The 25000-nt window shown below is 35.9% G+C and overlaps 1 protein-coding gene across 4 annotated transcripts in view; it reads right to left on the reverse strand.

Annotated features, from left to right (window-relative positions):
• The window catches only part of Fbxl7 (F-box and leucine-rich repeat protein 7), a 788333-nt gene that overhangs the window by 105457 nt on the left and 657876 nt on the right, over window positions 1-25000 (reverse strand). For 2 of the 4 annotated variants that reach the window (XM_068381784.1, XM_068381810.1), the window contains one exon: window positions 18711-18758. The exons of the other annotated variants lie outside the window; for them this stretch is intronic. In XM_068381784.1, coding sequence (XP_068237885.1) covers window positions 18711-18758 — 48 coding nt within the window. The remainder of the gene's footprint in view (window positions 1-18710; window positions 18759-25000) is intronic. 4 annotated transcript variants of the gene reach the window in all.

Here is a 25000-nt window from a genome sequence, read left to right on the forward strand (position 1 = left end):
ATTGAAGGTGAACAATCCAAAGACAAAGCTAATGATTAGTAGCAGAAAAGAACATGAACAGGTAAACATATCAGTGAAAGATGGTACAGTGCTGAAACAGAACAACGAGTTTAACTACTTGGGATCAATGACAACTGAGGAAAGAGGTACTGAAAGAGAAGTGAGTCACAGTAAAATAAGCAATGTGAAAATGTAGAGAAGTAATCGGATTTGTTTAGATAATAAAATGCCATCAAAGCTGAAAATGAATACCTATAAGATAGTTATCAGGCCTGTACTATTACATGGGACAGAAATTTAGGTACTTAAAGGAAAGAGGAGGGACTGTTGGAAAGAACCGAGATGAGGATGGTGAATTGGATTGTTGGAATATCACTATTGGAAAGTAGGGAGAGTAAAGATATTAAAGATACGGTTAGGGAAGCTTGTCTGAGATACTAACGTTATGGCTATGATCATGTCATAGAATCGGTTTGTCAGAGACTAGGAGAGTAATCCATGTCAATGACATTACCCAAATAAATATTGTTGAATCCTTCTTAATTCTTCTATTAACTTGCTTTTTCCCATTTTGTAAAGGGTACGCACGGTTGCCTTCTTTTTGAAGGACTTTGCTTTGGCTTTGGGGTAGACTATAGTCCATATCGGCTGCCCTGTCTGACATTGCATAGACCCCGGTAACGTATGTTCATGTGTTATACCAGTCACCAACGTCCTTCCTCCCAGCAGCGAGGAGTCCTGGCGCGGTTAGGTCGACAGTTCAAAACTTAATTGTCTTTGCCCAAAGTCACAATTTGAACCTAAGCCCTTGTCTGTGTTCCTTTAATCACGCCAGTGATACGGAGGATAGATGGATGTGGTGAGGACGGATATGAATGAAATGGGACTCGGGGAAGAAGATACAAGGAATAGAAACTGATGGAGAAAGTTGAAATGAGCTCCCGACCCTGCTGTAAAATGGGACTAATAGAAGGCACCAGAAGAGTTGGAAGGCCGAGGCTTACATGGCTGAGAAACATGAAGGGTGAAGTAGGAGATGATGAATGGAGAAGTAGTGATTCAAAACCTCAAGATAGAGACGACTGGCGAAATCTAATTGAGGCCCTTTGCGTTAATAGGCGTAGGAGGAGATGATGATGATGATGATGATGATGATGATATATATATATATATATATATATATATATATATATATATATATATATATATATATATATATATATATATATATATATATATATATAGGCTATATGGAAATATGACTGGTAGGTAAAGGAATCTAGAGCTGACAAAGAACGGCAGTCCCTAATATTAACAAAGGGTCGTGAGAAGCAATCAAACTGAACAAAGGAATAAAATCTATAGCTAGCTGACTTACGAGTAAGGCAGCGTCGGAAAGGCAGCAACAGGCATAAAACAAAGGTCAACACTACCCTTGACATCAATGAGCCCTGCCTAGGGAAGATTCTTTCTACCCCCGGGGACGCCCTTTTTCCTTTCGGGACTCCGCCAGTAGGACTCCTCTTTCTTTCAGCTAACACGGCCCCCGCGTCATTAGCAATTACGAAAACGTTACAGAACTACAGTTGATGATAGCCTCCCGGCTCGGTACTTCCAGAGTAGGAGGAATGGGTGGAACCTAATATGGCCGATGCTTATCCCTACACAATGGTTCCGTGTCGTTTACAAGTCCAGAGACTAACTATCTTTGAGTGAAGGCTGGAGAAGGAAGGGGGTAGGGGTGATGCTGCCATCCCACAAAGGAGGGGGTTGCTAGGATCTCCAGGGAAGGTTTCCACAGCACGAGATCATTATGCGGATGATAATAACTTTGGAAAAAATTATGATGACTTCACCAACTGAACACAAGATCGTAGTTATTGGAAGTTCACAGCATCTGAAGTGACGGTTGGCATTTATCTAAATAGCCTCAAAATAAGATAGTAAAAATGAAAAAAGTATGAAAATAACAAATCAAATCTGTAAAACGGGAATAATCGAAAATACATAGTCATAAAATATGGAAATAAAAAAAAAATTGCAGTAGGCAAAATTTTCAAGTGGCTAATTGTTACAACTGGTGTGATCGGTAATTAAATGAATCAAGAAATGTATGTTGAGACATATTTAGCCAGTATAACGGCAGTAATAGCTTTAATAGAACACACACACACACACACTCTCTCTCTCTCTCTCTCTCTCTCTCTCTCTCTCTCTCTCTCTCTCTCTCTAAAAATAAAACACTAGTAGCTGAAGCTTCCTAAGCATACTGCTGCAAAGCACATAAGCTCTGTGATGATACTACGCAGGATAGAAGAATGACTGTAGTATTGACAAATTAGCAAAGAGAATTCATCTCCCTTCTGAGGACAATAAAGCTATTTTCTCATAACTGATACGAAGAGTATGTAAAATTGTTAATAATTCTTACAAACTTATATTCATGCTTCCATACATTAAATACTTCGTAAAGATACACACTCATAAATGGTCTCTCACAAGTTGGAATGGTTAAGGGAGTTGGTTAACATGTTCATACTTTTACTCGTCCTTTCTCATTACTTTACTTACTTTACTTTGATGGCTGCTTTTCCGGTCCCATACAGCAGGGAAACCCCACTCTCTACAGGACCTCTACTGTCGTTTTACCTTGTTCGTTCAGAGTATTTAACGTTTCTTATCGCGTATTGTTCATTTACTGTTAAATCTTCACTGTTGTATGATTGTTGAAATGAGAAAGTCTTCAGTTTCCTCTTGAAAGCCTTAATGTCTTCAATCATTCGAATGTTGCTTGGAAGCTTATTATATAGTCTCGGGGGCCACATATTTAAAGGCTCTGGAGCCTAAAGTAGACATAAATCTAAGTTCCAAGGCTTTTCATCAATTTTCCCTCTGTTTTTAACGATTCTTGTTTCTCCTCTCGACAGCCATGTGGATAACTCTCGAAGCTTGAAAAACTTTTCGCTTGTGTTCATAACCCGTTCGTGTGAGCTAGGGGTTGGGGTTAGGTTAGGCTGGTTAGGTTGAACTTTCTCTGGTTCTCGCTAGGGTGAAGAGGAGCGTTGGATGCTGATCATGTGTATATAGTAGAAGTTGAGGACATAGTCCAGTCCCTTACCTCTGCAGCTCATGAGCAACATTTAAACATTAAATCACTAATGCTTCACTTCTTTCTCTAGGAGATTTCATAACTTCAAAAGCTCTCCCTCCCACTCGGAGATTACGAAATTGCTTAACCTTCCACCTAGTTTAGGATCAGTGATTTTAACAACTTTAAAATCTCAAGAGATTTCCAATGCACATTTTATCTTCTTCAGTCAGTGCGAAATTCCAATACCTTCGATCCCTGCATACTTGCTGAGATTTTAATATCTAAATAATGTACTTGGGTGTCGAAATATCTCGTTGTTTAAAACGTCTGCTCTGACGTGGATTTCAGTTTCATGATTCCTTTAGTTCTAGTCGGTGAGTTGATTGCTTGTTAATTACGTCTTATACTATATCATGTAAAAAGTACTGAATTATTGATTTTTTTTCAATATCTCGCAGCTCTTTAACACGCCAATCTTGTCTTCTTCATCAAGACGTAATATCCTCTTTGAGTCCTTCAAAGGTGAAGATTTCCTCTATATAACAAAAAGTAAGTAATATATATATATATATATATATATATATATATATATATATATATATATATATATATATATATATATATATATACCGGGGTCCAGCAATGGCTGGCAGGGCAGCAGGTCGGGACTACAGTCCACCCCAAAGCCAAAGCAAAGTCCTTCAAAAAGAAGGCAACCGTGTTACCCCATACGAATGGGAAAAAGGCAAGCCAATAGATGATGATGATGATGATATATATATACATATATATATATATAATATATATATATATATATATATATACATATATATATATATATATATATATATATATATATATATATATATATATATTTCTTTCCTGTCACGTTCATGGGGAGAGGGAGCAGTCATACTCTTCATGCTTGTCACAAATCAGTCCAGAGGTAACGGATACAAACTTAATTGAAAAGATACAACACCACTCAATGTGGTCATTTCTTTACATACAATATAGCAAATACGTGGAACAACGTAGAACAGACTTCAAGCGGATGTACTGAACAGCAACACGGTAAACGAATTCAAGAATAAGTTAGACATGATCATAAAAACTCTAAACAAAATAAATTTGTTCTACCCAAGAGTAAATGGAGTCTCCGCGGATGGACTATAAAAAGTCTTTGAGACATTCAAAATCCTTGTAACATTCTCTCTCTCTCTCTCTCTCTCTCTATCTCTCTCTCTCTCTCTCTCTCTCTCTCTCTCTCTCTCTCCCTCTCTCTCTCTCTCTCTCTCTCTCTCTCTCTCTCTCTCTCCTTCGCTTTATGAGAAATAGTGATATTGGTGATGCGTGACTGTCACGCTGATTCCCGGGTCAGAGTTCAAGCTTGCTCTAGACCTCCCACCAGATTTGGAAATCTAATCAGATTTGTATTTAAAAAGCACACTAAGCATAACAAAGTTTAGAGGTTTCCATTGGAAAAGGTTGAAAACATTAGCCTTCATGAAACCGAAATCTCGAGATAATATAAATACACAAGAAAAAATATACTCTTAAAGTAATCCTAAATTTTCATAGATCAAATTTATGAAATTAAAAATTTCTAGAAACTTGCTTGAGAAAAAGAATGGCTCACTCAAATACTGGAATTGCAGTTGATAGAGACACAAGAAAGAGCTATGAAAAATTTAAAGAATATTTACAGTTAATAATGGTACACTAACGTTTCAGTTACAATTCTGCATTTATTGAAAAAAAGGAAATATGGCGAAAGTCAAAAGGAAAAAGCAATAATGATGGTAATAATGATTATTATATTAATAATTAAGAAGAAGAAGAAGAAGAAGAAGAAGAAGAAGAAGAAGAAAGAGAACACTAGGAAGAGTAAAGAGAGGAATAGAAAAAATAATGATAAAATTTGACAGACTAAGGTTCCCATAAATTTTAAGAGTGCTTTTGCTTGGGGATAGAATCAGGCATACTATTCTTTCTGTTTCCTTATTTACTTTCCTCACTGGCCTATTTATCCCTTTTAAAGCTCTTGTGATTATACCATCCTGCTTTTCCAAATACTGATGTAGCTTAGCTAGTAATAATAATGATAATGAAATGAAATATACACACACATGAAAAGATTCCAGACAAAGGGGAGCACGTCTATGGGCCCATTACTGGAAGGTGCTCCTTCAGCTTCAGCAAAGGATTTCATACAAGGCTCAATTGTAAATAGATTGAAAGCGTCACTCTCCAAGCTATTTTACAGGTTCGAAGGTCGCTCATGAATGGTAGAGGCAAGGGACAATGCCCAAGAGGCTGACCATTTACCCTTATGATCAGTACCCAAGCCCTCTCACCACCTAAGCTAGGACCAGGAAGGGCCAGGCAAAGGAAGGTAGACCTATGCTCGTAACTTTGATACCTTTGACTAGGAAGGAAACTAGGCTCATTTGAATGATCAATAAATAGGATTTAAGATCTGAAAAAAAAAAAAAATTCTTAGCCTGAAGGTGTTTAGAATAAATCAACTTTTTTTCATTATGGATAGGTTAGAAGACTGTCTGCAATCAAACCGGATAATATATATATCAAGAAGGGTGGGTTAACTTGGTACTTCTAGCTCTCTGGTTAAGAAAAGAAGCATACTAGTGGACTGGAGCCACCAGAGAGAGAGAGAGAGAGAGAGAGAGAGAGAGAGAGAGAGTAGAAGGTCAATCCTATCAATGATGAAGTCAAAGGATTAGAGCAATACTTCCAGATGGGACAAATTATTCTACCGAACCGTTTCCATAAGTAAGATGAAGAAGAAGAAAAGTTTGAACGCCACGTTTGATTTAATTAATGAAAATTCGATTATTTGGATTAAGAAACTAATCAAAGACAAGCATGATTGATAAGACACCGAAATATTAATAAAGATTGAAAGATGGGAACGTTCATTATCTGAATTAAGTAACCCCCCAAAGATGAGCTTGATTAATAAGACATCAAATTGTCCATAAAGTCCATCTTGTAAGAACTGAACTTGCTTCAACCATTTTATAATCATCATAAGGTTATGAAAGAAGAAACTCTGAGGCTTGATTATCGGAGAACGCAAGAACAGGCGAAAATGTGGATTAGAAAAGGTCCTCCCAAAAGAAGTGAATGGAAAGGATAGGAGAGAAGACAGAACCTATCTATCTATCTACCTACCTACCTACCAAAAGAGAGAGAGAGAGAGAGAGAGAGAGAGAGAGAGAGAGAGAGAGAGAGAGAGAGAGAGAGAGAGAGTACCCAAGTACCTAATCTCTTTCATAAATGTTTATTCTTCTATTTTTCGCTGCTTATGAATGGCATAGACATGGGACTTTATAATGACCTAGCAAGAAAATGTCCTAGACTCCCTAGATACAGACCATATATCCTCATGATCAGCGCCCAGTCACCCTCTTCACCCAAAATATGATCAGGGATAACCAGGCAATAGCTGCTGATGGCTCAGCAGGTAGACCTACAGGCTCCCTCAAAATCCCCCATCCTTAGCTCACAAGGATGATGAGGTTGCAGACTCTACAAGACACTGTAGAGTTGAGAGGGACTCGAACATAAGTTCGGCAGACTGCCAGGCACCTCATAAAAGACAATTAAATGAAAATTAAATCTTAATGTATGGTTTCGTTTCTATTTCTATGTACACCTGCTCCTGATCGAGGATATCACATTCTCTGAAAAGAAACATATTAAACTATAGGGGACTCAGTAGAGCGCAGATCTCCACCGCTGCAGCTTATTTCTCCACCTTCTGGTCGACCTTGATCTTGACCTTTGACCTTAACATGTATGAATTGGCGTGGATTTTCATACACTCAATTATGAACCAACTTTGAAGTCTCTGTGACAACTTATGACTGAATACGGAAATTGGTCATTTTGCTTGACCGTGACCTTGACCTTCCAAAATTTGATAATTTCCAGCTTTTCACATAACAGTTAATCCCTGCCAGTTTCATTACTCCATGATTAAAATAGTGGCCAGGAAGCTTTTCACAAACATACACAAACAGGAGCGAAAACATAACCTCCTCCCAACTTCGTTGGCGGAGGTAATGAGCGTCCTGCACACATGAGCATGAGTACAAGTAAGGCTTAGAGTATAAGGCTAACGAATACTAGAAAGGAATCCACGTATTTGAATACAAATGTCTATAGTGGCAACATAACATTCTTGAAGATTCAGTGCAAGTAAGTTAATTCAACCTGATCTACACTGGAAAGAATCTCTCTATATGATAAAAATAAAGTCTGTCAATATATATATATATATATATATATATTATATATATATATATATATATATATATATATATATATATATATATACGATGGAATAACTACTGAGATGATATTGGCCCGAAAATGAAGTGACTCTCAGAATACTTCCAAGATTATTGTGTAGAATGTGGCATGAATAGCCAAACCTGATGTATGGGAGCTAGGAGTGTTGATGAAAATGGCAAAAAAAGGAGATCTGACTGATTGCAATACTTACAGAGGTATCACACTTACGTCAGTTGTCATGAAAATATATAGTATGCTTATTCTAAACAGACTAGAGAGAAAGATTGATGAAAAGCCGAGATGAACAAGGAGCATTTAGAAAAGGTAGAAGATGTACTGACCAAATCTTCATTTTAATGTGTAGTATATAGAAATTAACTTTTGATGGCATTTGTGGATTATGAAAAAGCCTTTCATAGTGTGCACCGGCCAATTTTGTGGAGAGCCCTGCGTTATTGTGGAGTTCCTCTTAAATATGTATATTTGATTACGTCTGTTAATGAGCATAGCAACTGCAATGATAATGTTAGTGGAGTCCAATCAAGTTAATTTCCAGTGAACAGTGGAGTTCCAAGGGAATGTGTTGTCACCTATATTGTTTACCCTCCTCATGGATTTTGTAATGCATAGAACAATTGGGGATGGTGGAGAAGGATTGGACTGGGTCGATAATAAGAAATTATGACGCTGTCCTTATTAGCAGAACACCACAGGACTTGCAATGCTTGCTTACCAGATTACATGAAATATCGCATGAGGTTGGACTCAAGATAAATATAAGAGAGACACAGATAATGAGAACGGAATATACAGTGGAAGATAGAATATCATTGGAAGGAGAAAGGATTAATGAGGTGGAATCATTTAAATATTTAGGAATTATGATCACTAATACAGTGAGTAAGTAAGTAATACACGCTTTAGAATTGGAGTTCAGTGAAAAATTGAATAAAGCAAATCAAACAATGGCTAGATTAAGTAAAATTTGGAAATCAAATCGTCTGAAATTACATCAGGCTATATATCAGTTTAGTGAGATCGGTGTTACTGTATGAACATGAGTCGTAGTATGACCAGGAAACAATAGCCAACAGATTTTGTAGATTTGAGAGCAAAGCCCTCAGAAGAATATTGGGAGTGAAATAGCAGGACAGGTTTGGAAATGAAACTATAAGAGAGATTACTCGAGTACCATATGTGGATGAGATCATGGAGATGGTTTGGTCATGCTCTTCGCACTCCCCAGAGAGATTAGTTCACCAAACATTTAATTGGGCTCCACAAGACACCAGAAGAGCTGGAAGCCCAGGCCTACATGGATGAGGACTATGAAGCGTGAAGTAGATGACAAATAGGGAAGTATTGATTTAAAAGCTCAAGATAGGGACGACTGGTGAAATCTAACTGAGGCCCTTTGCGTCAATCGACGTAGGAGGAGATGATGATATATATATATATATATATATATATATATATATATATACACATATATATATATATATATATATACATATATAAAATTATATACATACACACATACATACACACACATTATATATATATATATATATATATATATATATACATATATATATATATATATATATATATATATATATATATATATATATATATATATATATATATATATATATATATATATATATATATATACATATATATATACATATATATATATATATATATATATATATATATATATATATATATATATATATATATATATACGCACACACACGTGCGTGTACTTAATGTATATGATTTTGAATCTCAGGCACGTAAAGGAAATGGGGCTAAATGACTAGAACAATCCAGTTCTTATCAATATTCCAAGGATGAGATTGCAAGACCCATGACGTTTTCTTGACTCCTGCTGACATTAGTACCCATTCACAAATAGGTCGATTCATTCTTAAATAAATAGTCATTAATATCTACAATTAGCGTGAACCGTGTTGCCATAAAACATACAAAGTAGGGAGGGATTTAATAGCCTACATTCTTGGTTGCAAGTGCCTCTCAAGTGTAATTCAGGATGTGAATTTTGTCTTTCTTTGCTAAAATGCATGATAATATTACCTTTCATGCCAACACACAAATATTACGGAGAAATGATGGTCTTAATTCATAATATTTAGCAAGGATACGGGATTTTATTCATGTATATGGTGAACTGATTTGGACACTCATAATAATAATAATAATAATAATAATAATAATAATAATAATAATAATAATAATAATAATAATAATAATGATAATAATAATAATAATAATAATAATAATAATAATAAAAAGTGTACAGCTAAAATCACAGACGACAATTTTCGGATATTTCTCAAATACTTTACGAGGAGGAAAGTAACTGTAGATAGCTTCTTTCGTCACTTGCGCCAGTAAACAAAAAGTGGACAACAAATGACGTGAAAACAAAGTCAGTCTCGTAATGAGTCTTAAGACAGTCTTGGTACGGACATTTAATTCATTATGTGAAAAGAAAATTGATACCTTATAAATTCAATATTTTCTGATGCTGATTGCGAAAAAAAAAAAATACATTTTGTACTAGTTCTACAAAGATGTTGGTAACTGTCCCTCAGAATTTTCAACGCAGTTTAAAAGTAAATGAACGATAGGGATTATAAAAGATGATTGCATAAAGCACATTCCAAAAGCCGAAATTAAAGAAAAAAAAAACTCTTGAAATCCGTTCAACGAAGTCTCTTCTCTAGTTAGACGAATGAGGATTAGTCAGTAAAGACACATAGGTTCAATGCTACAAAAATTGTCAAAAGGTTTATTACATTCAGTGCGAAATGCTATTAAAGAGGTAGGCAAATGTCGTCTCTTTCTTGCCCATTAGAAAAAGATGAACGTCTTAATAAGCTTAACACTAGCCTTTTCTCTCCTTCCCACGCAGGAAAATAAACAAACTGACATAAAAACCAAAAATTTACTTTCACCTCTAGCACATACATACCCCCCTCTCTCTCTCTCTCTCTCTCTCTCTCTCTCTCTCTCTCTCTCTCTCTCTCTCTCTCTCTCTATATATATATATATATATATATATATATATAACGGTTGGAATCACAACTGTACAGCAAGATATAGATCTGGTACACTATGAAGGTTTGACCACCTATTTCTAAAATGAAGTCCAGGTACACAGACAATTTCCTTCGAGATTTTTGTTTTTTTGTTTTTTTTTTGGAAAAACGCAAGCAGTAGTTACCGTCCGTTCCTACCTGCTCCGGGGAAGTACCAGGTCCAGCAACGACGTGAAAATTAATTCAAGTTCAGAAGCTCATGCAGATAGAGGAGAGGGGGGGGGGGGGGAGAAAGGCGAAGGAGGGTATAGAAGAATCAGAATATTTCTCATTGTTTTTTTGTTTTTTTTTTCTTTTAGAGAAATTTTGGTAAATCAGGTTAGGAACTATTACAGTCCTTATATCAGATTTTAAGGATAATTTTCCTACAGTTCTGGAATAATCTTGATTTCACAAACATTTCCCTTCCGACCAGAAATGGCGACGAAGAAAAGTAAATCCCAAACACTCACCTTAAACAAGCAGCCCACTCGTCAGTTAGGTCTCATAAACCTAATAGCTAGAAGATTATTTATAAAAGTTATAAAATAGTTAATTCAAGTTATATAAACATATCCCACTCAACCAGAGCTATTGATGGAGTATACCTGGAGAATGAATATCAAATAACCATTTCCAGCCATTAGTAAAATAATAATAATAATAATAATAAGAGAGAGAGAGAGAGAGAGAGAGAGAGAGAGAGAGAGAGAGAGAGAGAGAGAGAGAGAGAGAGAGAGAGAGAGAGAGAAATCTTCCGAGAGTCATAAGATGAAATGATTACAGATGTAAAGAAAAATTCGTAGTTCCGAGGTTGATATGAAAAAGCAAAACATCAAACTGACCAACTAAGAAATGGCTGGCGTTGATTTGGTATACGCGAGGGATCATGAAAGATCAGTTCTTGAGATTGCATTGAAATCACCCATACAGAAGATTACTTCACTGTGCAAATGTACACTTTGTAAACATATATTTTTTCAAATTTACTTTTTCGAACACATTTTCTTCTCTCTCTCTCTCTCTCTCTCTCTCTCTCTCTCTCTCTCTCTCTCTCTCTCTCTCTCTCTCTCCCTAACAGACGTTCAACATTCAAAATTCTTAAAGGAATAACAAATGTAGACTTTAGCAAACTCCTCACGCTTACCAAAAATCAGTCCAGAGGTAGCGGGTACAAACTGGAATTGAAGATAGAACACCACTCAATGTGGTATTTTTTCTTTTTCACTTACAAATTAGCAAATACACGGAACAAACTTACAGCGGATGAAGTGAACAGTAACATGGTAACCGAATTAAAGTCACTCTACCCAAAAGCAAAAGGAATGTCCGAGGATGGACGAAAAAGTTTTGAGACATACAAAACCCTTATAACTCTCTCGCTCTCTCTCTCTCTCTCTCTCTCTCTCTCTCTCTCTCTCTCTCTCTCTCTCTCTCTCTCTCTCTCTCTCTCTCTACTAGAAAAAAGGAAATCTTTCTCTGAACTATATGAAATCGAACGCGCTTCCAGGAAGTGAGACATGACGCTGGAATGTTGTTATGGTCAAATTCTTTCGAATTTGGTTCTGGGTACGCATATAGCACATGTCATCTGCTTCTCTTTAAATTGGAATAGAAATTCCCAGCCTATTTAGGCGACATGCCTAAAATACAAAGTAAATAGAGGATAGAAGTGTAATTTAATTAAAAGACAGACTACGTAAAAAAATAGATGGAAATCAAATATGTAGTATAAAAAGAGCTAAGTACTAACAAATAGGAGAAATTAAAGTTTTATGCGTTAAAGAAAGGAATCTAAACTCGAAATTGCAAACTAAAACGTCCAAACTTTGACTATATTGTTTACATTGGTCGCAATTCAGCGTATTTCTTTTGCCTGTGACATATGTCAACTTGCCCCCAGACGGTAAGAACGAAATTTACTACTGATTTCATCTCGGGTTTCCCAGAGGCATAATCTATGGCTACCAGCATTCCAATCTAAGACTGTATTAGAAAGGCTAATGTGACTTCTGAATACTACAATGAAATCTTAATGGCTCATTGCAATAATACGAAATGTTTAATGAGCCTAATTAAATTATTTGTTTCCGAAAATTAGTTTTATTCTGTGTATCCCAGTGAATACTACACGAAGGCAATTATGGATTTCCTCTTAAATTATGGATTTTTTAAAAGTGAAAAGATACTAGTTGTAAGTATGGCACACACTATTTTAGTATTAACAGATTTAACTGCAATAAAAAAAAATCCTTACTGCAGCGTGGTAAATGATTGACACTTGTGAAAATGAATATACCTCAATTGGACTTTGTGAAGAAAATACCTTTCAGCGAAAAAGTTTAGGGATTTGAGTAAGAAAAGAGCATCTTTTCGTGAAAAGAGAAAGTAGTAGGGCTTAACTACTGCTCTGTCATTTTTCAGTGGCTACTTTTCACTTGGTAAGGGTAGAAGAGACTCTAACTATGGTAAGCAGGTCTTCTACAATAGGAGAGGGCCACCCAAAACCATTATTCCCTAGTGTTGGGAAATGCCTTAGCCTTTAACCATGGTATTTCATTGTCTTGGGTTAGAGTTCTCTTGCTTGAGGGTACACTATTTGTTTCTTTATTTCCTTTCCCCCCTGGGCTATTTTTCCTGTTGGAGTTCTTGTGCTTAGAGCATCCAATTAGGGTTGTAGCTTAGCTTGTAATAATAATAATAATAATAATAATAATAATAATAATAATAATAATAATAATAATAATAATCCCTCAAGTAGCACGATTTAATTATCAAAAGTTCTTGATGAAAATAGGAAATACCATGGGTCTTTTGATAACCAAATTTAGTTTATAATTTGAAGATAAAAAATTGCACCCTTAAGGGAAAATAATAGTTTCACCATTTGGATTAAAATGATCTTGGAATCCTAAACACTCGAGAATAATTGGATGAAATTTCCAGTCTCAACTATTGACAATTGAACATTCTCATCATCATCAACATCATCTCCTCCTACACCTATTGACACAAAGGGCCTCGGTTGGATTTCGTCAGTCGTCTCTATCTTAAGCTTTTTAAAACAATAATTCTAGATTTATCATCACCTACTTCACGCTCCATAGTCCTCAGCAATATAAGCCTGGGTCTTCAAACTCTTCTAGTGCCTTGTAGACCCAGCTGAAAGTTTGGTGAAATACTCTCTCTTGAGAAGTGCGAAGAGCCTGCCCAAACCAACTCCATTTACCTCTCATCATGATCTCATCCATATATGGCACTCGAGTAATCTCTCTTATAGTTTCATTTCTAATCCTGATCTCCCATTCAACTCCTAATATTCTTCTGAGGGCTTTCTTAAATCTACTAATCTATTGGATATTGTTTCATTGTCATACCACGACTCATGTCCATACAGTAACACGGATCTCACTAAACTGATTTTCAAACATGAAAAAAAGAGAAAGCCAGAAAATAAGCATAACTTAAATAGAAAAGAAATGTCCTAGAAAGTCAACCACATTTATATGTTGGAGGAATTCTTCCAAATGTATGGTGCTGTATGGGACGTCTACTACGGCGCTTGTGAATAGATGAACACCAGCGATTCAAGAGGCCATAAATGGGAACTGGGGGAGGAGGGGGAGGTGGGGTGAGCGGTTTAGATGAATAGGATAGGATAAATCGGGGGAGGGAGTGGTATGGAGGATGGTCTGTTCCTCATAGGAGGGGGAAGGGGCAGAACTACACAGTACCGCTCGGCGCTGGAATGTCAGGTATGCGGACTTTTACTGTCCAGGTATAAAATGTAGTATAAGGAGTATATTGGTTATTTTTATTACCCATTTGCTTACTTTCTCTCATTGTGTGTATTCTCTCTCTCACTCTCTCTCTTTCTCTCTCTCTCTCTCTCTCTCTCTCTCTCTCTCTCTCTCTCTCTCTCTCTCTCTCTCTCTCTCTCTCTCATAAAATAGAACCTGAAGAGCCGGCAAATGTCGATGTAAGTTTTGTTATCGGAGCCTCTATTTTTACTGATGTTATCATACAGTATTAATGGATTTTTACAAACCCATATGCATGCATACACACACGCATATATCTATCTATCTATATATATATATATATATATATATATGTATATATGTATGTATGTATATATACATATGTATACAGTATATACTGTATATATATAGTATATATATATATATGTATATATATATATATATATATATATATATATATATATGGATAAATATCAACACAGCATCGTGTTCAAATAGAAATAAATTTCTACCTCATACTTGGGATCGAACGCTAGCCCCTTCTAATGAAAGGCCAGGTCGAAACCAACCATGCCACGAGAGCCCATAAAGGAAATCTGAACCTGACGCTAACTAGCTGTCCGAGGATTTACCTGGCGAGACATCAGTCTCTTACCAGCGAGTTTTACCTGATTTCCCCGGGCCACCACGTGACACAATTGGTAGTAATTCATTCAAATTACCCCTAATGAGTCAATATGGATAAATATCAACACAACATCGTGTTCAAATAGAAATAAATTTCTACCTCATACTTGGGATCGAACAGCTAGTTAGCGTCAGGTTCAGATTTCCTTTATGGGCTCTCGTGGCATGGTTGGTTTCGACCTGGCCTTTCATTGGAAGGGGCTAGCGTTCGATCCCAAGTATGAGGTAGAAATTTATTTCTATTTGAACACGATGTTGTGTTGATATTTATCCATATTGACTCATTAGGGGTAATTTGAATGAATTACTACCAATTGTGTCACGTGGTGGCCCGGGGAAATCAGGTAAAACTCGCTGGTAAGAGACTGATGTCTCGCCAGGTAAATCCTCGGACAGCTAGTTAGCGTCAGGTTCAGATTTCCTTTATGGGCTCTCGTGGCATGGTTGGTTTCGACCTGGCCTTTCATTAGAAGGGGCTAGCGTTCGATCCCAAGTATGAGGTAGAAATTTATATATATATATATATATATATATATATATATAGAGAGAGAGAGAGAGAGAGAGAGAGAGAGAGAGAGAGAGATAAACCACGTGTGACAAACAAAACGCAGTGATGAAAATATGCAACAATAGTATTGGCACACAGAAGTGCTGAACTAGTTTCTTATTCAGAGGAGGAGAAGGAACGTTAGTTATATACATTCATGAATGACACCGTTAATGGTAGGCAAACGTCTTTAGCTCAGAATAATCTCTCTCTCTCTCTCTCTCTCTCTCTCTCTCTCTCTCTCTCTCTCTCTCTCTCTCTCTCATTTGATTTCTTGAGTTTTTATTTTTCAGAAATTAATTCTTACTCTTTGTGTCAATTACACGAATGACTTGTCTGTCTCTCTGAAAATTTAGCATCTATTTATCTAGAAATCCCTTTCTGAGTGAGGATACCTTGACGTAGTGAAGTACTAGTCAGGGCCACCCATACTAGGTTGGTTTGCTCTAAGCTATCAGACTAAAGTCTCCTACCATCAGCAATCCACACAGGCCAGTATGGAGGTGAAAATGGCTAAACCACAGACATATCTAAGGCCTTTGGACTGCAGTGGACTAAAAAACGGCTGCATTTGTTGTTGTTGGTGTATTTGTTAAAAGGTCACCACGCACTCTGATCTTCTAATCCATTTTACATTACGAGAAAACCTTAGTATTTTTTTCCATATATCTGAACTTTTACATACTTTTTACATAGGCATCGCTTAAAAAGAACACATCAGTATGAAATTGGTTCCTGTAAGTAGCTTTTTCTTATAGAGAGGAGTGTCTTTAAAGAAAGAATGACTTCAGTTATTGCTACATTCATCTAGCAAATGATGAATCTAAAGTAAAATCTCCTTCAGTCTATTAACAGTCCATCAACTTCTTACTAAAAGTCAAGCCTAATCGAGACAACCAGGAAGGCTCAGCCTTAACAAAAAGTGTTGCATTGACTATGTCCTTTCGTCCTTTCCAATAACATCAACTGGAAGTAACTTTGTAAAATGGAATAACACGCCGCCATTTTTTAAATTATTAAAATTATCATTATGTATTCATAAAATTATTATTATTATTATAATTATTATTATTATTATTATTATTATTATTATTATTATTATTATTATTATTATTATTATATTATTATTACTATTATTAAAAAAAAGTAATTAAAATAGCCACTTACATGAAATATAGACATTCTCCAGGCCAAAAATGCAACAATCTGAATTTTCAAAATTTCATGTTCTTTTCCTTTCACTCTTCGCAGTGTAACTAACCTCTTACCACACCAGCAATGTGAAATTTCCACAAACTAATTTACTTTCAACACCTGAAAATAATTCTTTAAAACAAAAGCTTAAGAACAGAAAGCCTAACTTTTCACAAAACACTGTAAAAGTCAATTAAAGTCTCCATAAAGAAGAGGATAACGTTCACCAACGTTTCACGGATTCTGAAAATTATATTTGCATGAAGTACCCACACTGATTTTGGACTTCTTCAATAGTAGCACACAGCAAGAGCACTTTGAGGTGAGCAGATACAGTTAAGGGGATTTAACGAGACCAGAAACGAACAATGACTTGGGATAGATGCAGTAAAATAATTTTCATCGATTAGGGAAAAATTTACATACCTTTCCAAGCCTACAAGTGTTACTTTCGCCTGAACGGGGTTCGAGTCCCACTCAAACTTGATAGTTTCCTATAGTGTCTGCAACCTTACCATCCATGTGAGCTACGGATAGGTTGGGGGCGGGTGTTTGGGAAGCCTATAAGTCTACCTGCTGAGTCATTAGCAGTCATTGCCTGGCCCTCCAATAGTCCTACCTTGTGTGGAGAGGTGACTTAGGTGCTGATCATATGTTTATATGATCAGTCTCTAGAGCATTATCTCGGTAGCTAGGGCACTGTCACTGTCCCTTGCCTCTCATACTCATGATCTGCCTTTAAAATTTTAAATATCTTTTGAAAAGGGAAATTAGCAAATCAACAAATTTTAAACAAGATACAATGGTAAAATGACCAAAATTACTTCAGGATGACATTGAAATAAAACTTGAGGAGGAGTAAGACAGAAGTAACAGACACACTTTCAGTTTCAATAGCAAAACCCTTCTGACCAATATATTTCTTTTTCTTTCGAGCATAACAACTACACATCGGCCACATCAAGGCAGCGATTTTCTTATGGGCTGCTCACGAATAAGACAATAGAAACCTACAGCTCGACAGTGCGCTGGTCTCGAGTTTCTTGTAGGACTCATGTTCATAAATCTGGAAGACTACCGTCCTGCCAAGGGAAAATCGCCTTTGCGTGAACCTGTCACTGAAGCTCTATTATGATCCAAAGACGAAAGCCATAAAAGAAGCCAGGTTTAGGCCATTCTCAGCCTTACCTCTTCTCGATGTAGAACTGCCAGAAGGAAAAATCGGCTGCAAACTATAAATAAAAGCATTGGCTTGCGATAATCACCTCTAGTTAAGATGGGTATAAGGGTGGAATGAAAACTTGGGAAGGTGGTGGGTGGCAAGTGGCAGGATAATGAGTAAATGATAGGTTGGGAGGCAAAGGAGATACCCTAGCGCGTGTGACACACTTGTCCAGACGCCATTTTGAATTGTCCCGTGTGTCGAGAGAGAGAGAGAGAGAGAGAGAGAGAGAGAGAGAGAGGGAGAGAGAATAATACATTTAAATATATTTAGAGGATTATAAAGGGTTTAAGAGGTCAAGTGATGGGCAAAAAGATGCATGAGGAAAAAAGGATAGTGTTGCTTATAGCTCGATTGAGTTCGCAAACTGGACTTGAGTTCTATGAATGGAGACAATTCCCTTTCAACATAATTGTTTTTAGATCCTAATGATTTAAACAGTTAAATTACAGTATATAATGAATTTTCAAAATACCATGCCACTTAAAAACTACGTATTTTCCTACAGTACCAACCCCCCTTTTTTATAATGATATTAATTTCTGTACTACATAACCAATTCTATCAATAATAACAGTAATAGAACTACTGATATTATCTACTGAAATTCGAAAAATATTTTGTACCTCTATAAAAGTCGTTTAATACTTTTATCTGACTATGAATAAAGAATGGCTTTTACCATTCAATTCAAAATAAATTATAAAATAAGATAGAAAAGAATATAGAATCTTCCCCCCAAAACAAGTCAACAGGAAAGGGGGATACAACCCCCAAATACCTTCACAGCAGGACGACCCGTCGTGGAAAGTCGACACTCCAAGCGTACCTGAAAAGAAAACGGATTATTATTAAAACAATCTGACCCAATAGATTCCTAAACTCACCTACAAGGGAGATGTAGCTTAAAAGATTACATAATTACTTCGTTTCTCTTATAAATCAGTTACTATGGAGAATTAAGGTTACCCCTATTTACAACTAGTGTACGTGACCCACCATTGATAACGGCTAAATATCTAGTTAGATATGCACACGCACATAACTTTCACCAGAGTATTACTACTCCCTCTCAACTCCAATAAGGACAGGGAGAGACAGAAGTTATACGTTTGTAAAGGTCACTGAACGTGACCGGAAAGAAATATATATATATATATATATATATATATATATATATATATATATATATATATATATATATATATATATATATATATATATATATATATATATATATACCCAGACACCTGCTCTCTATTATGTAGGGGAGGTGATACTACAAGAAAACTTTAAACATAATATCTCAAAAAAAAGTTAACCCACAATAGTTCAAGCACAAACAGTTACCAAGAAAACCTATTGGTAGGATTACCAACCAAACTATTACCAGCTAGCATGAATGTCAATCTAGAACATAAAAAAAATAAAAGATGAATAATCCCAGTCACAAGTGAGAGGATTACCAATGCAACAGATGACGAGCCCTACAAAGGACATTTTTAGAAAATTCTAAAACCAAAGATTACGAAAATGATAATCCACTTATACACCTTCCATTCATCAGAAATAGCATACGCAACTGACAATCACAAATAACACTAATACGGACATACACTATCCCGGATGTTTCTAGCTCCCAAGATTACAAGACGTAATAGCCAAGGAAATATTCAACAGGGAAGATGACTATCCATTCAATTAGAACTTTAAGGCAAATGACTTTCAAAACGCTGGTGTACGCGACTCGTCAAAAATAATGGCTAAATATTAAACTAGTTATGCACACACAAACACACACACACACATACACTCACAGAGACAGTGTCCCTCTCGGGGCATTACCTCCCACCAAGGTATGACTGTTGCAACTCCCATCTACCCGAGGGACTGGGAAGAGACTGAATATTTATACGTCTGGCAATGCCGCTAAGCGTGACTGGAAAGATATATATATATATATATATATATATATACATATATATATACATATATATATATGTATATATATAAATATATATATATATATATATATATATATGTATATATATATATATATATGTATATATATATATGTATATATATATATATATATATATACATACATATATATATATATATATATATATATATTATATATATATACATATATATATGTATATATATATATATATATATACACATACACACACACACACACATATATATATATATATATATATATATATATATATATATATATATATAACCATGCATTTGCTCTTTCTTTTATAGGGGAGATAAGTATACTATCTGACAAACAATGTCAGAATATATCCTATTCTAATGCTAACCAACCGACTGTTACAAAGGTAAACAGGCCAGGACAAAAGAAATACCAAATCATCCTCAGATTAACCGAGATATGCCACGGTCCCCTAGCCCAGCATTTCTAAGTATCAATTTTACACGGTATTATTATAGAAGTGTCCTTCTAAAGACCCAGTTTCACACAGAACTATTATAGAAGTGTCCTCCTTAAGGCTCAATTCCATACAGAACTTATAAGAAACTGGGAATAACAATGCGGATAATAAGAGGTCTGAAAACTATAATTATTGAGGGTAATTATAAAACTGCTCCAAAATTATACCAGTGATATTAACACCGTCATAAATATATCGCCATAAAATGCAACTGATGTATCAATAGCTACACTAAAACAGCACAGTAGGAAAAAATAATTCTTACAGAAATATTACCTTTTTTTCAGGTTTGGGTAGGAAATTACTACAATTTCAAAAGTCTACTCTCCAAAAATAATGCTCAATTCTATGACCATTTTGTATAAGATTATATATGAACATTATATATATATATATATATATATATATATATATATATATATACTGTATATATATACATATATACATATATATAGTACATATTATTATTATTATTATTATTATTATTACTTGCTAAGCTGCAATCCTAGTTGGAAACGCAGGATGGTATAAGTACAAGGGCTCTAACAGCGAAATAGCCCTGTGAGGAAAGGAAATAAGAAAAACTACAAGAAGTTTAAAAACTATAATAACATTAAAATAAATCTTTCATATATAAACTACACAAACTTGGAAGTACGAGGATGAAAACTCCAACATAACAAGAGTAAGAGAAGCAAGATAGAATAGTGTGCCCGAGTGTACCCTCAAGCAAGAGATCTCTAACCTAAGACAGTAGAAGACCATGATACCGAGGCTATGGCACTACCCAAGACTAAAAAGCAATGGTTATCTGGAGTGTCCTTCTCCTAGAGGAGTTGCTTACCATAGCTAAACAATCTTTCCTACCCTTACCAAGAGTAAAGTAGCCACTGAACAATTACATTAGAGTAGTTAACCTCTTGAGAAGAAGAAGAATTGTTTGGTAATTTCAGTGTTGTTAAGTGCATGAGGAGAAAGGAGAATGTGTAAGAATATGCAAGACTACTCTGTGTATGTCTAGGCAAAGATGGAATAAGCCGTAACCAGAGAGAGGGGTCCAATGTAGTACTGTCTGGCCAGTCAAACGACCCAATAACTATCTAGCGGTAGTATCTCAACGGGTGGCTAGTGCCTTGGTCAACCTACTACTTGGAAATATATATATATATATATATATATATATTATATATATATATATGTATATATATACGTGTGTGTGTGTGCGGTGACTCAAAAACATGTAATAACATTTTAATGTCATAAAAACCTTACTCGTTATTTGAAATCAATGTTTATTACATTGATGGGCTAATTAACGAAAATTCTAAGGGAAAAATAGTGATCAGATAAGGTCAATACCACCGGAAGCACTTAATACTAAGACCAAAACAAGGGGAGAGAGAGAGAGAGAGAGAGAGAGAGAGAGAGAGAGAGAGTCCCATACCTCACTAACGTATTGTACAGTACATTATATGACTGGGGTCCCCACTCCCCAGTCCAGCGCTTACAATTTACCCATGAATAAGTGTTTACATTTCTCAAACGCCTGAGAACAGGAAGCGAACAGGAAGTGGTTAACAGGTCTGAAAAGGAAATATGTAAATAAATGCTTCTTTGCCGTCAAGAAGAGGACCCAACGCAAAGGGGGGAGGGGGCAGGTAGGGGCTATAGAAGGTGTTTTGGTCATAGAGGTATCTTGTGGGGCAGCTGCAAAGCCTTCTGGCTGTATATTATGGAGACCCAAACACAAAAGAATATTTTTCACTTGGTCCCCCAAACACGAGTGGTTATTTGCCTGAGGAAAAAAAGGGAAGAATAGACGGAAAAGAAAATGTACGATTCAGAAGAAAGAGAGAGAGAGAGAGAGAGAGAGAGAGAGAGAGAGAGAGAGAGAGAGAGAGAGAGAGAGAGAGAGAGATTTTACAAGGATTTTGGATGTCTCAGACTTTTACTCCATCCTTGGAGACTATTTGCTCTTGGGTAGAGCGAATTAGTTTGTTCAGAGCTTTTATGATCTCTTCTAACGAGAGAGAGAGAGAGAGAGAGAGAGAGAGAGAGAGAGAGAGAGAGAGAGAGAGAGAGAGAGAGAAATATTACAGTATTTTGGATGTTTAAAGGACTTACTCCATCCTTGGAGACTATTTGCTTTTGGGTGAGCGAATTAGTCTGTACTGAGCTTTTATGATCTCGTCTAACTTATTCTTGAGAGAGAGAGAGAGAGAGAGAGAGAGAGAGAGAGAGAGAGAGAGAGACGTATAAAGTTGAAAACAATTCTAAACGAAGTAATTCGTAAGATTCATACCGTATACGTTAAATAAGCCAGTTTTATATTACAATGAACAAAATGTACTTGAAACCATCTCGATATTTTAGTTTTACAGGGTTTGATTCCATTCAAATCACTTTTAATCGCAGAAATAAATATATTCATATACATTTGCGCTCATACTCACGCATACCCACATACATCTGATATCTGTTTAGTGATATTACCCTCTTGCATTGCAGCTTGTCGAAAAGATTTTCTGAAGACTCTCAGTAAATCACCATGCCTTTTAAATTCCTTTGCCAAACTAACTAGTTTACCTATAACTTAAAAAAAAACGAAATTTCAAGACAACTTTCAAGATGATCTCCAATTCCGTACCTCTGAGATGGTCTAATTGAAGGGTATGTTACTGTAAAGGGTTTCGCAATTCATTAAAAACTCCTGGGAGCATAAGCAGTGTTTCGATGCTTGATTACAGCACTTTAAGACTCTCTGTTGAAGTCTTCCCAAACCATAAAGGTACTTCATCTAGCCTTCTATAAAGTTACTAGTGTACACGAACCGTCAAAAATTACTGTTAAATATTTAGATATGTACGCACGAGCGCACGCATACAGATTCCACCCTTCCCACCTCCTCTTCATTTCCTTACTGCATCCTGTTGATTGGCTAATTTGAGAGAAATTGTTGTTTTTTCGAGTGTACCTTTCGTGGTACTCCATCCTACCAGGGTTTGACAGCTCCCTCTCTCCTACTGAAGGACGCTTGGAGTGACATGATAGATGTGTGTATATATATATATATATATATATATATATATATATATATATATACATATATATATATATATATATATATATATATATATATATATATATATATATATATATATATATATCGAGCCAGACACTTTTTATGAGGCGAGGTGCATATTGTGGAAGACTCAGCCAGGAATAGAGGTACTTTGAACTTCCATTAGTATAAGTGATCATAGCACCTCAAAATCCTTCTTCATTAACAATCATATACCCTGCAGAATACTTTAAAGAGTTCGTATTCAAAGCAGCGTTAACCTCTCCTGAAGAAGCTTTACTTACTCTCGGTGTAAAAGCGCCCAAGGCCTTAGGTGGGGTAGTTTCTTTATGAGGCTTGATCAGCAGGCTAAAGAATCCAGGCTAATTAAATCAACTCCTATAAAAGTTAATCTAGAAAATAAGGAGCGAGAGGAAGCCACCGGAGCTTTCTATCAAAGCATTCAATTAGAACGTGGACTCTCCCCTGTAAATGTCGCCGTAAAACACCACTAACAGTCAACGGGGGGGGGGGGGGGGGGTTTAAACAGCTCCCCCTCCCCCACCCACCCCCGCCCAAGGCCTACTACCCTCGTTCCCATACTATCACCTACCCATTTAAGACCCCTTGCTTCCATCCCGCCGGAACCCACCCCTACCTTCATACCCATACGCCCACCCGCCCGACGGGGTTATCACTCCCACACACATCCAGGAAACAACACTCTCTAATGCACCTGATTATTCAGAGAGAGAGAGAGAGAGAGAGAGAGAGAGAGAGAGAGAGAGAGAGCACTACAGTTTAAACATTATCTGCATAACATTGTGTTTACTTATGAATACACAGTAATTGTGTCCATTGAGGTAAAAGAGCGTAACACAGGAAATCTTTATGAAAAATAATCAATTATTTATCATCTATTAATTTTTTTTTACTAGTTTTCTTTTCCCACTGGACAAATTTCCCCTGTTTGATCCCTTGGGCTCATAACCTCTTGCTTTTCCAACTAGGGTTGTAACTTAGCTTGTAATAAAAGTAACACTGAATTGAGGACTAACGCTTAACGAACACAAAATTTATATACGTAAGGATACAAGAAATGGAATGTCAATTGATGCCATTAAAGAACCAAATAGTAATCAGCTCGTTCGTACGTTAATAGACGCATTGACCCGTTGCCTCTTATATGTCACTAATCGGGCAGTGGCGTACACTCCACAGTGTTTTACGGACAAATTCGCCTATATAATAAAAAGCAAGTGTCTGGTTATATACTGCATATATATATATATATATATATATATATATATATATAGATATATATATATATATATATATAATATATATATATATATATATATATATATATATATATATATATATATATATATATATATATATCATATATATAGATATATATATATATATATATATGTATATATATATATATATATATATATATATATATATATATTATCCAGTCATGCTAAGCTCTCCCCGTTCCTCCTCGGGTAGGGGGGCGTAGTAGTGATACCTTGGTGAGAA

Source organism: Palaemon carinicauda, chromosome 1, assembly GCF_036898095.1.
Source record: "Palaemon carinicauda isolate YSFRI2023 chromosome 1, ASM3689809v2, whole genome shotgun sequence".
NCBI classification, from domain to species: domain Eukaryota; kingdom Metazoa; phylum Arthropoda; class Malacostraca; order Decapoda; family Palaemonidae; genus Palaemon; species Palaemon carinicauda.